This window comes from Bactrocera neohumeralis, chromosome 6 (assembly GCF_024586455.1).
Source record: "Bactrocera neohumeralis isolate Rockhampton chromosome 6, APGP_CSIRO_Bneo_wtdbg2-racon-allhic-juicebox.fasta_v2, whole genome shotgun sequence".
Classification (NCBI taxonomy): domain Eukaryota; kingdom Metazoa; phylum Arthropoda; class Insecta; order Diptera; family Tephritidae; genus Bactrocera; species Bactrocera neohumeralis.
Genome location: NC_065923.1, coordinates 57192165 through 57209525, shown reverse-complemented (window position 1 = coordinate 57209525; position 17361 = coordinate 57192165). Strand labels below are relative to the sequence as shown.

At 37.5% G+C, this 17361-nt stretch overlaps 1 protein-coding gene across 7 annotated transcripts in view; it reads right to left on the bottom strand.

The window, feature by feature from the left end:
- The window catches only part of LOC126762273 (rho GTPase-activating protein 20), a 54174-nt gene that overhangs the window by 7301 nt on the left and 29512 nt on the right, over positions 1 to 17361 (bottom strand). For 5 of the 7 annotated variants that reach the window (XM_050478910.1, XM_050478911.1, XM_050478913.1 and 2 more), the window contains 4 exons: positions 5310 to 5511; positions 4455 to 4638; positions 4315 to 4377; positions 2768 to 3693 (listed from right to left, as the gene is read on the bottom strand). In XM_050478910.1, coding sequence (XP_050334867.1) covers positions 2768 to 3693; positions 4315 to 4377; positions 4455 to 4638; positions 5310 to 5511 — 1375 coding nt within the window. The remainder of the gene's footprint in view (positions 1 to 2767; positions 3694 to 4314; positions 4378 to 4454; positions 4639 to 5309; positions 5512 to 17361) is intronic. The other 2 variants (XM_050478917.1, XM_050478916.1) reach the window with 1 other exon arrangement.

The window sequence follows — 17361 nt, the reverse complement described above, 5'->3', positions numbered from 1 at the left end:
AGGGGAATTGGCAGAAAAAATTACGAGCTTAGTTTTGTAGTCGTATAATGTTTTTGTACTATTGTTTTTTATATTAATTTCATGTTTAAAATAAAAATCTTTTTTTATTTAACAAAAAATACAGCTGCAGCAATGAACCTTTTCACGAAATAAAGCAGGCTTATAAACAGCGTAAAATGTGCATATATCTAAAATTATGTGAAAAACCAAAGAGTTGCGGTGTAACACAAATATGAATTCAAAAAAGCTGTGAAATTTTTCCTGACTCCATTTTTTGGTAACAATTTCGAGCTTTACATTAACAAAATGATGTGCATACATGATTGTTAGATGGTGCTATGTTTGTGTTATATTATATATGTATATACTATAACATGTATCTGGCACAGATTTGGGCTGTCAAAACAATAAAGTGCAAAAAATAAAATAAAAAAAAATGCTTTTAAATTCTTAAAACATTGGTCTTATAAAAAATTCATGTGTGGAAGAGTGAGAGTAAGCCTGCATGATTTAATTAATAACGGAAAAACTCTTAACGATCATTAAAACTATATAATTACAATTACTCATAAAAATTTCAATAAGATCAATTGATTACATAAAACGTTTACAACATTTTACATAGTGCATTGAAGCAGGCTAAAGAAGTACAGTGTTGCAAAAAGTTTTCGTACACGAAAAACGCAAACGTGATTTTGTAATTTCTTGTCAAAGACCCACAGTTATAAATATTTTTGCTAAAAAGATCAAATACAATTTTATTTGTATGAATTTCACTATTTTGCTGAAATATCAAAATCATATCTGCAAGAATAGACTTTGTAATATTTTGAAATAAAAAATCTTTTTTGAACGCTTAAGTTTTAAAATTTGAAGTATTTTTTGTTTTGTTATCCAAATGTACATACATATGTATGTATATACGAGTAAAGAAGTTCACATCTTATTTCACTTAGAACTAAAAATTTTACACCCGCAATACCAATATAAATAAAACACAAAATCAAAAAAAAAACTATTTTGCAACAAACATGCTGTACAAAAAAAAAAAGAAAAAATACAAATTCGCACGGCCAGTATAAAATCAAGGTAAGTTTTATAAAGCTTAGTTGATGTATTTTAACAGTAATAGAGTTAAAAGAATTATAAAGGTACAAACATTAAAAAAAGAAATACACGTTGATTATATAATACAAATCAACATAAAGTAAATTAAAAAATATTTAATTTTTGACGGAAATTTTTTGATGTATATTTCTAAACACTCTGACAAGGAATTTACAAATGTCAAAGAGCTATTTAATAATCCAATTACAATGTTACCAACAAATAAAAAATATATTTTTAGTTCATAATTTAAAAAATAAAAATATATTTACAAAATTAAAACTAAATGAAAAAGGTAAAACAAGTCAAAATTAATTTAGTAATTAAAATATGCATTTATATATGTATGTATGTAAATATTTTTGACAAATCGAGCACTTATAACTAGAAGTTATAACTAGCAATACCAAGCGTTTAAAACTATGTTATGGTATGAAACCTATCTATTTATGTAGAAAGTGTTTTTTTTTTTTTTTTTTTTTTTGCAGCAGCGATTTCCAATATATGTTTTTATGTATGTATTAAAATTGTATGTGAAAATCATTTAATTTATTGGTATTTGTTATAATTATTTGTACTTTTTTGTTGTACATTAACTTTTTCCTTTCACATCATTGATACTTCGGCTATATTTTGTTTACATTTCTTGGCAAATAAATATAGCATGTAAAATATAGAGGCTGTAAGGTCATGCTTGTTTCTATAATTTTGCTAATAAGCGCTATAGTGCAATATCAAGCAAAAATTAATTTAAAAAATTCTAGTTTTCAATCATACATAATTTTAATTAATTATATGTGCACAATTCAAGTATTGAAATTCACAATTTTCACAAAAACAAGATTTATTGACGTATGTCTTTAAGAAGTTTATTGAAATGTCTTTTAAATAATGAAATTATATACTAATACTATAATTAAAAATCTAAATTGAAAGTTATAATTGATATTAATAATATTATGAAAAACAGATATATATATATATATATATAAATATATATATATTAAGGGTTTATTTATACTTCAATAATTCGGTATACTTAAAATATGTAGTATTGTAGCAATTATGCGTTTTTTCGTGTTTATTAATATGTAGAGTAAATAGTGTTTCATCTAAACAAATTTGTTCTCATTGGCGGTAGATGGACGTTTAATGCATGCTTCACTATACATACCAATCTATTATTTAAAGTATTGTAATTATTTGTTATGGACATGTATTTCTCGTTCCATCGTAATTAAAAGGGAACATGTATGAAGTGATGTAAGCATTCATACTTTAAATGCGTTAAAAGATAAATAATTTCGATGTTGCATATTGGATAATTTACTTTTTAAACAACTATGGATCAGTTGTGAATCGAAAATGGCTATTCGAGGTACTTAACATGTATTAAATAATATGTAGATTACTGAATAATATTTAGTTTATAGAATTCTTGTGTGCGTGTAAAGCTGAGTAGTGCTTTGAAGTTAAAAATTATATTGTATAAGTAAATTCGTATTCTAATAATACAAATGCAAATGAGTTTACACACACAAAAAAAAAATCGAAACCGAAAATGATAATACAAATGTAAGCCAATCAAGTATGAATTAACTTATTCGTTCGAATTTATTTATACCGAAATCCTTGAACCAAGCAAGAATTCATCCCTCACCTGTGGCAAATAAGAAAGACTCTTTGTACTCTCGGCATAGCGATTGACAGCGCGTAATTCTTCCATAGTCATACCACCGCCATTTCCTACGCTGCCAGCACCTCCTCCAGAAGCTGAGGAACAAGAGGACGAGTGACGTATACCGCGATTACAACGACTGCAAGTACGTGTAGTTGCTTTAATGCCACCACTAGTTCCGCTGCTAATTTGTGTTGTCGTGGTGCTCTGTATTTTGTTGTTCTTCATTTTGTTTCTATTTTCGTTTGTCTCATTATTCAGAGGCGTTTGTGAGGAGCGATCGCCGCCATCAAGGCTCTTAGAGCCGGCTCGCAAACGTCGCTGATGTTGCATTCTAGTTTGAGTTAGTATTTTCTTTTTATTTTGACGATAGCGACGTCTTACAACCGTCACTTCGTCATCGCCATCGTCATCATTAGAATCCACAACATCGTCATTGTCAATACTGACAGTGTAAGTGGTATTCAGGGCAGCGTTGCTAGGCATTACATGGCGGTTATTGCCTCTGGCAGCTACTGCTCTATGTAAGCCACTTTGCACGGCCATGCGTGATGGAAAGTTGGCTTTCGGATTGTTTTCGAAATCTTCGTCGTTATTTATTTCGAGTTCAGCGGCAAAGTCTCCTACTTCGCCGCCGTCGTTGGCATCTGCATCTTCGTCGCCGAAGTTCTCCTCGTCGACGTCAGCATCATTGTCGGTGTCGCGTTGCAAATCTGGTATGTTTCGCTTCGGTATGGGCGATGATGTCATCGCAAACAGACTTGGTCCTTCTAAAGAGACAGATAGGCGAGCACATGATTCAATAAACGAATGTTCTGGTGTTACGCCCAATGAAAGCACACTGTTGTCTAAAGCTGAGCTTGAGCTTGTTAGCAAGGCAGGAGTTGAGCGGGATTCTTCCTGAGCGACTGTTTAGTTTTAGACGTTTTTGTTTTTATTCATTATCACAAAGCAGGCAGTGTCAATGTACATAAAACACGACACACAGGCAGAGTATGAGTAAGAGTGAAAGAAAAGAGAGATTTACAATTGTTTGGGTGTTTGATTAAATTAGTCTTAACATTTTATTACACTTTCGAGACACTATTGCTCAACTTAAAAAAAACTAGCTATATAAAACGGGAAAGCGATCTGCATCAGGTACAGGTGTGAAATTAATGAAGAGAAGTTGTGATGAAGATAAAATTTGGAATTGAACAAAATACAATGACAATGATGACGTTAATGATGTTAATAAAGCAAGCTTGATTAGTATGTACAGTAAAACTAAATAATATAAATTGAATGAGAAAAGTAAGTGAAACAATGAATACAGTACGAGTACAAGAGACAAATGTTAGAATTTAGGTTGGCAAAGTACTTGAAGAAGAAAGACTTGTCACAGTTTCGTCTTTTTAAAGTATCAACTATATATTTATAAGATGTTCGTTATTATTTTGATAATTTACACTGATGATGGAAAGCAAGTAAGATACATCTCAAATTCATTAAATTAGAATAGTCTATATATTTGTGAAAAGTATACTTACGCAAACCCCACCGCTCGCACTGGCACTGTAACCATGTCTTTTCTGCCTCAAGGGAGTGTTGTACTATATGGAAAAAATTATATATTTAATAAAAAAATTAAAATATATATACTGCTTTTAAGCAGTATTTTTTAACTTACGTGCATACTTTTGCTGTGCCAATTTACCACGTGGTGGAGGTGGATACTGAAAACTACAAATCCATTCGTCCTGTACTTTGAGTATGCGTCCAGTAACTCGCGCATAGTATTCATAATTTTCACGTCCAAATAAGTCATGTGTGGCAAATTTATCGATTATTTGCTTCATAATTTTTGTAGCCACCTATAATATTTAATTGTTAGAAAGAGAACATTTATTATGTATGTACATTAATCGTAAAATGAAGGCAGTATAAACGACCTTTTGGAAATAAATCGTCGTATAAAAGAAAAAATACGTACGTGAACGTAATGCATTAATACTAAATATTGGTTTTGAATTTTTTATAATGTACCTTAATGATAAGTTCAGAGTTTTACAAAATAATTTATAATTTTCGCAGCAAAGTGCATTTAGAAAACAGCGTAATTACTATCAATGCTTTATTTATAACAAATTATAATTGTATTAATGTTACGAAGTACGATTCAAAGTAGAAGATCACATTAAATTTTATACAAATTTTACAGCAATACATACTCAGCATTTCTAATGTCATTTACTTTGCAAAATCAAGTTTGAATTTCTTTCTGTATTTTATTATAACATATACTCATATACAAGTCTACTTTTACAAAATAGTCAAGCTGAAACTAACTTAACCGTAACTTGATCTTATACTTAGTAGTTAAGTAAAGTTGTTAACGGTAAAATTGTGATCACGTTCACGATCACATCACGAGCTTGTAGCTTGTAATATGTAGCTTTCATTTCAAAAGATATAAGCAAATCTTATTAAAACGTCTATTAATGAAGAGTAAGGATATCATGTACATAAGTATATATAAGCATACCTTGAATTTAAGCACATCTTCCATACGTGCTGTTTTCCCATCACTAACGCAGGATTGAAAGAAACTTGGTGCCACTGAAACTCCCAGGGCTTCGCTGGTCATGCCTGTACTGGCCTGTGTTGCATTGCTGGCAATAACACGGAATGTACCAAAGAGTAAAACTAGTAAACGTTGAGTGTATTTCGGCAGTGATGTAAATAATCTAAAATTTATAAAAAAAAATGGAATAAAATATTTATAATATTAAACAATATGTACATGAACAATTTACTTTAAACATTTAATATGGCAATTTATAAGCAAAATTTAACCTTTTGCACTCCACTGTCCCCTCTCAGGGGCATCGCAATTCTCATACCGCGCAACTTTTTACATATTCATGTTTCGATGAAGCTTGCTCTTAAAATATCACAAGAAATCACATCAAAATAAGAGATATATAGTATAGTACAAGAAATGTCGGCGGATTTTGTGTCAGACCGAGCACTTCTCGTTATCACTTGAAAAGAGTGGTAAGGGAAGTTTGTAGAAGAAATGTCGGTTTGCGAACATAGCGAACATTACACCGTATAGTGTAATTTATATTTATAAATAAACAAGTCTAAGTCTGGAGGAAAATGTTTTCAAAGCCGAACCAGCCAGCAATGCATATTGGAGAGTTTTAAAATTTTTCATACTCTGCAAAATTTTAAACACTAACATATTGACCTTTTAACAAATGAACATTCCTAAATCAATTCATATCAGTCCAATATCGTTATAATACATTACTTAGTTCTAAAATGAAGGTTAAGTTATAGGAGGGTTTGTAAATGTTTGTTTCTGCTGTAAAGTGGCGCTGAGTAGCTGATAGGCAACGTTCAAAGTTGTGCGGAATGCATAGGGTTAAGGTTCCATTCATTGCCTTATTTGACTACCAGAAATATTTTACGAGTACACGGTTACTTTTCAGAATAGCTCTTCACAATGTTAAATATACAAGCCACTTAAATAAAATATATATGTACATATAAAAGCAAAGTTAAAATATGTTACTGAAATTAATGACTTTGTTGTACATATCACTATGGTTGTAAATTTTTATTAAATTTGGTCTTCGCTTTGCTCACCGTCAGTATCCGATTTGAAAGTTTCTTGTAAGCTTAATCTTGAACTACATAAATAATATATGTACCTAATCTTGGTTCTATTTAATCTTCGTATATTATCGCTGGTGTAACAGTTAATATTTCTACTCATTTTAATTATTCTTAATTGGTCTCTAAGCTAACTTGTCCGAAATTCGGTCTCATTGCACTAACATTATAAATAAATACATAGTAACTTCTGTAGTAAGTCATCTCCATCTTGCTTTATCTAGGCATCTTATCACTAATGTAAAATGAAAACAAGTAAGGAAGGGCTAAGTTCGGGTGTCACCGAACATTTTATACTCTCGCATGGTAAAGTGATAATCGAGATTTCATTATTCGTCATTTAAATATTTTTCAAATACCGTATTTTTGTAAAGTTTTATTCCGCTATCATCATTGGTTCCTAATGTTTATACTCGTATTATACAGAGAAGGCATCAGATGGAATTCAAAATAGCTTTATATTAGAAGAAGGCGTGGTTGTGAACCGATTTCACCCATATTTCGTACATGTCATCAGGGTGTTAAGAAAAAATTATATACCGAATTTCATTGAAATCGGTCTATTAGTTCCTGAGATATGGTTCTTGGTCCATAAGTGGGCGGCGCCACGCCCATTTTCAATTTTTAACAAAAGCCTGGATGCAGCTTCCTTCTGCCACTTCTTCCGTAAAATTTAGTGTTTCTGACGTTTTTTATGAGTCGGTTAACGCACTTTTAGTGATTTTCAACATAACCTTTGTATGGGAGGTGGGCGTGGTTATTATCCGATTTCTTCCATTTTTGAACTGTATATGGAAATGCCTTAAAAAACGGCTCTGTAGAGTTTGGTTGACATAGCTATAGTAGTTTCCGAGATATGTACAAAAAACTTAGTAGGGGGCGGGGCCACGCCCACTTTTCCAAAACAATTGGGTCCAAATATGCCCCTCCCTAATGCGATCCTTTGTGCCAAATTTCACTTTAATATCTTTATTTATGGCTTAGTTATGACACTTTATAGGTTTTCGGTTTCCGCCATTTTTGGGCGTGGGTCGATTTGGCCCATCTTCGAACTTAACCTTCTTATGGAGCCAAGGAATACGTGTACCAAGTTTCATCATGATATCTCAATTTTTACTCAAGTTACAGCTTGCACGGACAGACGGACGGACAGACGGACGGACAGACAGACATCCGGATTTCGACTCTACTCGTCGCCCTGATCACTTTGGTATATATAACCCTATATCTGACTCTTTTAGTTTTAGGACTTACAAACAACCGTTATGTGAACAAAACTATAATACTCTCGTTAGCAACATTGTTGCGAGAGTATAAAAATGATTCATAAGGTTTGTATGGTATGTACAGATGTACATAAACCTTCAAAAGAAACTACTGTGAAATTACTAATACATTGGGTATGTATGTAAATTCATATATGACCGGGTGATTCATAAATCATTTCAGTTAAGAAATGTAAAGAAATGAAATGAAGACATCAATTTTTATGATTGTTCATAATTCAACAAAACAAGATATCACATAAAAGAGACAGCATGTGAAAATGAAAAACGACAACTTGTTTCATGGCTTTATTGTTCGGTGTTAATTTGATAGCAGACGCAACGCGTACTGGTTGGATAACATGTTAAATGACATGAAAGTAAAGCAAAAGATCACTGGCTCTTATACAACCAACAGGAACTATTTAAAAATTAAATGACTTACAGTAAAAAACCAACAACAAATGCCACATACATATACGTATAAGTACAGGCTTATAACAGACAATAATTCACTACGTAATAATAAAAAAATTCACAAAAAGTGAAACCGCCATATTTAATCAAAATTATGCATGTATGTGGGTATAATATTTAGAAATCATTATAAATGAAATGAAATGAAAGGGAAACGGTAAATACTAAGTTTCTGAAACCAAATCGATTCAACAAAACATCTTAAATGGAGAATGATTAAAGCGATAGATGAATGTTAAAAGGTTTATTACGAAAATCTATTAGCATGTGAATAGGTACTAAAAACAGATATGTACATACATATCTACCTAAAATAAGTAAACATGTGGCTGTCGACACTGCCGAAAAAGGTAAAAAAGAGATCCTCAAATAATAAAAAAGAAATGATATAGGCAACAAGACAATCGAAACAGATAACAGTATTTATGAATGAACAAGTGAGTCACCCAAAGAGCGTAAATAGGTTCACGTGAATAAATACAGACAATCTGTGCTGAAAATACATTTGCGATCAATATTCGTTACGCTGCTTTCTGACTGATATTTAATCTCAAGTGGAAAAAGTAAAAAACAAATTAAATACAAAATAATTCAATTAATAATTCGAATCAAACTATAAATAAATTAAAGTAAAAAAAAAAAATAAATAAATAAATACGGCCATGCGAGTAATTTTATGTACATCGTAATATTATGCAATATCATCAACTTTTTTACTATCACAAGGAATGAAGCAAATGTTATACAAATTCAAGCAAAGAGGTTAAATTTAATATATACGAAGTTTAGACCAATTTCATTCGTATTCGCTAACCACATTAATTAAAAAAAGCCTATCCACTCATATTTATTAATATATCACACATATTGAATGGCGTAAAAGGTTTAAAGTTAGGTTGAAAAGTCCGAAATCATTATATCAGGTACTATAGAGCTGGGGGAAGGTGTAAGCGATTGTATTAACGTTTGGCGTTACTTAAGTATACTTGAGAACAAGTTTCCATACAATTTTTGGAGATAATTTAGACATACCTTAGTAAAGAAATTATATGTGCATACATATTTTGTGTTGTAACTTTTTTTTTCTGTAACTGTACACTTGTTTTTATAATAGATTGTTCTTGTAATATACAGTTATTATTTACTGTTAATCGATTGCTTCTTCTTATTTCATTCGTAGTACACGTTTTTTACTATGTCTTTCGAAAATAGTAGAAAATATTTATATGTGCACGGGAGCATTGGTCAGTAGTTCTTTTTTATAGACCCGTTTGGAATTAAGTTAATATAATAAATTTTTTAGAATCTAAAAGTAAATAAATAATTTAAAATTTTAAATAATTAAAATAAGATTCTAGTAAGTAATTTCGGATTTGTATTCAAATATGCCACGGTCAAGAATCCTTTCAGAGTTTGAGCAGGGACGAGCACTAAGTTTGCGTGAAAGTGGTATAAAAATAAAAGAAATTTGCACAGTACTAAACCGCCATAGAAATACATTTAGTATTTTCTTAAAAAACCCTTCAAAGTATGGCACTAATCAACGCAGTGGTGGAAAATCCAAAATAGATTTTCGATGCAAACGCCATGCACTCGTTAATCAAATGAGTTGTTCACAAATAAAGCGTCATTTGGATTTAGATGTCACAAGAATGCGAGTTTGTCAAATTTTTCATCAATATCCTAGCATAAAACACCTTTCTATGGTACCACAATTTCAAAACAATTTCACGCAATACAACGGCAGCGGGCTCCACAACCTGACCTTTTGCCTAGCATTTACAGATAAATACCAATTTTGGGATGAAGAATGGCGAAGCGTTGTGTTCAGCGATGAAAAAAAGTTTATTCTCGATGGACCTGATGGTTTTAATAAATATTGGAATCATACACAAAACCCTCGGTGCACGTGTCTCCGTTGAGTACACGGCGGAGGTTCTATAAAGGTGTGGGCAGCTTTTTGTTATGAAGGAAAAACTCCAATATGCTACATATCAACAAAAATGAATGCACAAATCTATTTAGACTTGCTTGATAGTGAATTGATAGAATTTGCAAACCAATTTTAAGAGGACAATTTGATTTTCCAGCAAGACAATGCCCCGATCAACAATGCAGCCCTTACTAAAAGGTTTTTCGAGTCACGAAACATTCCGCTTTTGGAGTGGCCAGCAATAAGTCCAGATTCAAATCCTATCGAGCATCTGTGGGGAATACTATCTGCTAGAGTTTTTAAAAGTGGACGCCAGTTTACTACCTCAAAACAGCCAAAAATGGCAATACAGAGAGAATGGGCTTCAATAGGCATGTCAACGTTAAAATCTTTGGTTTAATCGATGCCATCTCGACTTAACCAAGTCAAAATGAATAAAGGAAAGCATATTAATTACTAAAAACCTAATTTATCAGAATATTTGAAGAAAACAACTTATTTTATAACATGCACATATAAATATTTTCTATGAAGCATATGTTCAGTTTTTAATTTTGTTGTATGTACAACAGGAATTTTAATTAATTTTTGTTATATGATGTTACTATATAAATACATATATAAACAAAAACCAAAACTTTGATAGCTCGCTTCATTTCCAAATTCAACAGCTTTGAAGTCGTGCACATATAATTTCTTTACTAAGGTAGACCGACATAATGGGCATAAAGTCTGCTAGACTAGCGAAAATCATTATATGTGGTATATGGAGCTGGGGTAATTCGTAGACCATTTTTACACATGGCATTAAACCAATGGTATATCCAGTGTCATTGGCCGGTATATACTGTATAAAGCCAACCGGCCTTATATAGCATATATGAGGGATAGGGTAATATGGAACCGATTTTATCAATTTTCGGCATCAAGACATATTATTACCAGAAAAAAAATAATCTCGATATATTCGTATATATTCATATCTATATACGCGAACTAGTCCCTCAGTTTTTGAACTTTAACTTAGAAATCAACAAAAAGTTAACATAAATGTCTTTTAATGTTCTGTATATAGGTTCAATTTTAGAAGTGCTATACCATAACGTCATACCCATAACCAAAATTCAATTGAAATGTATGGTATTGGTTATAACCATGGCTTTATGGTAGGGCACCACTAAAGTTGGTTCGATCAGCTGTTGTACATGTTATAGTTCTGACAATTATAATTGAACCTTATAAAATATATAAAGCTTTTTAATAACTTTATGTAAACTCGTATTGAATGCCTTTAAATGTCAATCAAAACACTTTCAAAAGATATTAAGTAGTCCTAAACAACTAATATTTTTTAGAGTTTCACATGAATAAACGGAAGGCTTTGTTTACAATTAATATAAAAATTTAATTCAAATTGACTATCATTTTTATAAAATGTAAAATCGGAATTTTGTATCAACAATTTTTGACTTTCCAAACGACTTACCCACCCAGACCTCTGCGAATGGTAGGCACCTTGTCGTGGTGCAGGGGCTTAAGTCGCAAGGCATTCTCGGCACCCCCCAACTGGGGTGGGTGGTGTCAGCTGGGCACTGCCCATGCTAGTTGTCGGGTGCCGCATGCGTGCGGCAACCAAGAGCTACCACCTCCTAATCCAGGGCGTTAAGCGACTCCCGTGCCCATTGGATGATTTGCAGCCTGGAGGTAAATTCGGCTGTATTTTAACGGAGCCTTCCCAACACCGGGCCGAATTGGGAAGTAAAGGTGGCCTTACCGCGGCATGGGGCTCTGGCGCGGCGGACCTTTGAGCTCCACTAAAAACACATAAACCCGACAGCTCACCTCGTTGAGCCAAGGGTCGTACGAACAGGATGAAGGAAACAACAACAACAACCACTAATAACACAACGACAACCATGACAAGGCAACGAACAAAGCAGACGACAATGGACAACGGCAACAACAGCGGTACTGTTGCATACAAGGGAGGCTCAGGGGCTTCCTGGACGCCCTATCGCCTGATGAGCGAGCGCTGTTTGAGGAGCATGCGAGAGACGACGATGATGACATGCCCTCATGCAGCGGTACTCAACAGTCGGCATCTACTGCACCCGCCAACAACGCAGCGGACCACTCCGCAACTCCTCAAAGCAGGATCAGCCCAGAAGAGTCGCAATAACCTTGCGCAGCAGGAGGCACGCGCAAAAGGAAAAGGAGGCGCAGGGGAAGACTGCCCCCTCTACCACCATTAGGTCGTCCGGGTGGGAACGATGACCCCCGTAGGCGGGGTATGAGTGGTGCCAGCTTAAATTGGTACCTTAGGCACCTCCAGGAGGGAAGAACTCCTGAGGAGGCCTAAAAAGGATAGCGAGGAACAGGGTCAGAGGCAACAGTGCCTCCCCGACCTCGAAGGTGCGGAAGGGCGCAAACACCGCATCCAACAGTAAGGGGAGCAGCGGGATTCGGGGCAGCGGTCGTGTCAACACAAATCCTACCGCAAGGACTGGTAGTGTTGGGATGGCAGCCCCGGCGGCCAAACGCAAGTGCAGCCAAATTATGCCACAGGAGCCACCAAACTCCGCACCGAATCCGAATCCGGATGGCTGTGCTGCCCCTGAACTACCCCGCGGAGATTCTGGAAGCAGCGGAGCTTACCGCTCTACAAAATCTCCTCATGGAAGAGGTGTACAGGGGCTGCAAGGACCCTGTAGGCTGCCATGGGGTGTACTTCAAGGGCGGATTTATGCAGCTCGACTGCAAGGATGAAGAAAGCGTCAACTGGCTAAGGGAGATCGCTCCCAAGCTGACTGGCCGGAAAGGCCCCATTCTTTGCGTCAGGAGGGGGGAGGACATCCCGATCATGCACAGTATGACGGTACTCCTCCCAAGATGCGAGGGGAAACATTTCGAGTTTGCTCTGGGGCTCCTCAGGAATCAAAACAGAGAGATCAATACCTCGGCCTGGCGAGTTGTCGACAGCAAAATGGAGGGCGCCGGATGGCGGTTGAACCTGTGCGTGGACGACGAGTCCTACAAGGTCATCCGGAAGGAGGGCTTCCGCCTGAGCTATCGGTATAGTACGGTAGTTATGAGACCCTACAAACCGAAGACAACAAGGAAAGAAGTCGAGAAGATGCAGGTGGACGAGGAGCCTACTCGTCCCAGCACCATGACAAGCGAGCAGGTTGCAACTGCGAGAATCACAGCGGAAGTCCTAGCAGAGAAGCCGATCACGGAAGAGGGGGTGCTACCCTCTACGCAGGAGCTCCTGGAGGGACTTGAAGACCTTGACTGCGGGGGACGGGGCAGATGAGGACCAGTTCCTCATTGAACCGATCCTATAGTGGTCGCAAGCATAGAAGTAGCCCAGGTGAACCTGCATTACGCGGCGTCAGCATCCGCTGTAATCGCGAGCAGGTTCTCGGCGGATAACCTGGGCATCCTGTTAATACAGGAGCCATGGGTTCACAGAGGGAGGAGAGGAGAAGTCAGAGGCCTCAATGTGGACAACAACAAGGTAATCTGGGATCTTTCCAGTGAGAGACCCCGAGCCTGCATAGTAACTAGGAGAAATATTGATGTATTATGTATTTCAGAATTCCTAACACAGGACCTAGTTGCGGTGCAGGTCAGAGATGAGGAGGGAGCGGACTTCATTTTGGCAACGGCCTATCTACCAGGTGACACATCTACTGCTCCCCCGGAGGCGGTGCAGGGCCTGGTAGACTACTGCAGGAGGAAGTACGGACTGCAATGCACGAGGTGAGTCTCTTCTAGAATTTATCATTAGCAATAATCTAAGTATTGAAAATGTTGGGTGTGAACCCACTTTCGTCACAAGCAATAGGAGGGAGGTGTTGGACATCACTCTAAGCAACGAGCTCAAGTCAGGGATGGTCTCGCAGTAGAGGGTATCGTCAGAACCTTCAATGTCAGACCACAGGATCTTGAGATTCGGGCTAGGGGTGGAGGTCATGACAATTCCCCCTAAACGCATTCCCAAAAACACCAATTGGACTGTTTATCGGGATGCGTTAGAACGAAATCTGTTAGGGGAGGGGAAGTCGGTCAGAGGTACATCAGCCCTGGGATTGGAGAGCAGGATATCTGCGCTGAACCAGGCCATCACAAACGCGTATCACTGCAGCTGCCCCCTTAAGACGATCACCAAGGGGCGTAAATGCCCCTGGTGGTCTAGTAAACTCTCGGATCTCCGATCTAATGTACGCAAGCTTTTCAATAAAGCCAAGCGTACTGGGAACTGGGAGGACTACAAAAGCAGCCTAACTGCTTATAATAAAGAGATTAGGTCTGCAAAACAAGAAAATTTCAGGAATTTCTGTGAGAACGTCTCCTCAGTACCAGAAGCAGCTAGACTGCACAAAGCTCTGGCCAAGGGAAAGACGAACACAGAAGTAGCGATTCAAAAAGGCGATGGCACTTATACGACAAATGCGGAGGAGAGGGCTAAGGTACTCCTACGTGCGCATTTTCCGGAGACGGTTGAGGTGGACCAGTGCCTACCTGTCGTAGAGCACAAGCCGTCTCGCCTGGACTGGGTGCTCGCAAGAAAACTGTTTACTGCGGACTCAGTCAGGTGGGCCACGGCCTCGTTCGCCAAATTCAAGTCTCCGGCCGCGGACGGCATCTTTCCGGCGCTTCTGCAACAAGGTGAGCAGATCCTACTGCCACACCTTGTACAGCTGATGAGGGATAGCCTGGCGCTGGCGTATATCCCTGAACCCTGGAGGACAGCAAAGGTGATCTTTATACCGAAGGTGGAAAGGAAAGACTATTCGCTGGCTAAATCCTTTAGACCGATCAGTCTAACTTCCTTCTTACTGAAAAGTATGGAAAAGATCCTAGACCAGGAAATAAGATCGAAGGCTCTTGTAACTGCACCCTGCATGCAAATCAGCACGCGTACAGAGCGGGCAGATCGACGAATACCGCCCTGTATCAGCTTACCTCGGAAATACAGAGCTCGCTGGATACTGGGGAGGTGACGTTATGCGCCTTCTTAGACATCATCTCACGCTGGATTCCACGTTAAGATGGAAGCAGCACATTGACCTATCAAAGCTACTAAGGCACTGATGGTGTGCAACCGGCTGGCTGGTAGATCCTGGGGGTGCAAACCAAGGATTATCAGATGGTTGTACACTATGATAGTGCGTCCAATTGTCACTTACGGAGCGGTGGTTTGGGCACCGAAAGCAGAGCAAACGACGGTAGCACTCAAACTATCGAAACTGCAAAGGCTCGCGTGCGTCTGTATGACAGGAGCTATGCGCACCTGCCCGACAGCTGCACTTGAGGCCCTGCTGGAGCTCACCCCGCTGCACCTACTAATTGGTCAAGTCGCCAAGTACACTCTGCTTCAAATGACAGCAGAGGGGACTGGCAAAGGTAAAATAATCTCGTCCCAACGCATGGAAGTGCTAAGTGGCATCATACCACTGGCTCCTCTTCCAAGGGACGGCATTAACAAAAAGCTGAACTTCACTAAGAAGTTTAAGATTACCCTCGGCAGCAAGGCCAAATGGAGCGACTCCGCTCTCGAGCTGCTACTCAGGGATAGCTCGATCAGGTGGTACACCGACGGCTCGAAGACGTCGGAGGGAATTGGCGCAGGGGTCGCAGGACCACGCACGAAACTCTCCTTACCTATGGGTAAGTTTCCGAGCATATTCCAAGCGGAGGTATTTGCTATAAGTCGGTGCGTAGAGTTAAACCTCCAACGCGGCTATCGCAACGAACGTATAGCTATACTAAGCGATAGCCAAGCGGCACTCAAGGCGATCTCGTCATACGAGTTAAAATCGCTATTGGTGCAGGAGTATATAGACCGGCTCAATAGTCTTGCAGAATGCAACCAGGTGCACCTTATTTGGGTGCCAGGTCACAGAGGCATCGCCGGTAATGAACTGGCCGATGAGCTTGCCCGCTCTGCAGCATCCACCAGCATGGTAGGACCGGAACCTTTCATAGCGGTGGGTCCCCACACCCTAAAGGAACAGCTTCGCAATGATGAAGCAGTGGGTAGGGAGATACATTGGCAACACCTTCCAGGCTTGCGGCACGCAAAGTTGCTGATGAATGGCTATAACCTCAAAAGGTTTAAAATCATAATCAATCTCCCAAGAGATAAAGTCAGGCTACTGATCGCCTTCTACACCGGCCATTGCAAACTCAAGAAGCACTTATTCAACATGGGCCTAGCTTCTTGTGCGAATTGCCGGTTCTGCGATTTGGAACCCGAAACTCCAGTACACCTGCTAATGGATTGTACAGCAATCTGTAGACGCAGGACCAAGGCCCTTGGATCCATGTTTCTAAATAGGGATCACATCACCTCAATACCACCTAGCAGTATATAGGAATTCATCAATTTGCTGGGACTAGCTGAGACGCTGTGAGTCAGGAGAGGGCACAATAGATTCATTAATTTATCTACTTATATATCTATCTACCCACCCAGACGTAATTTTCACTGCCCCTATCTCTCCAAAGTAGCATAGAATATTGTAGCGTGTAGCATATTTACAAATCAGCACAAACTACACATTTCTGAAAAATGCTCTGTGTAAGTAAAACATTCAATATTGCAAACTTTACGAATTAAATGTAAAATTTGGCACATGTACAGTAGTGTTGCTACCTAACACTAAAATATCAACCCTATTTGTATGTTATTATTTCACCTTTAGTTTAATTTTTATTTTTAAATATATGTATGTAATTCAGTTTTAATTTTGAAAATCATGTTAAAGTAAAAACTAGTTCAATTGAAAATATTAGGTGTACAAGTACTTTTATTTTTACTGTAATTTAGCCACGGACCCAATTTATGTTTGCAGACGTTTTTAGCTAGAGCATATCATATAATGCAATACATGGGGTGAAAATCAAAATTTGCAATGCTTTTCGTTTTTGAGAACATGATAGAATATTGCAATACAAACTAACATTATTTGTATACGGCTGCAGCTTTGGCCGCTAAACACCTTAGAAATTTCCAAACGGTCGATCGATTGCAGCCATAAAGTGTGTCAGTACAGACGTCAATGACATTTGAAAAACAGGTTCAAATGCATACAAATGCTGTGTAAACCACAATATGTATATGTGTGTAACCGATTCGTACTTCGTACGCAAACCATAATAATTTTCAAGAAAATTTAACCAAACCAAACATGCAAAAGAACAATCTAAATTGCCAATAATTAAATTTACATCCG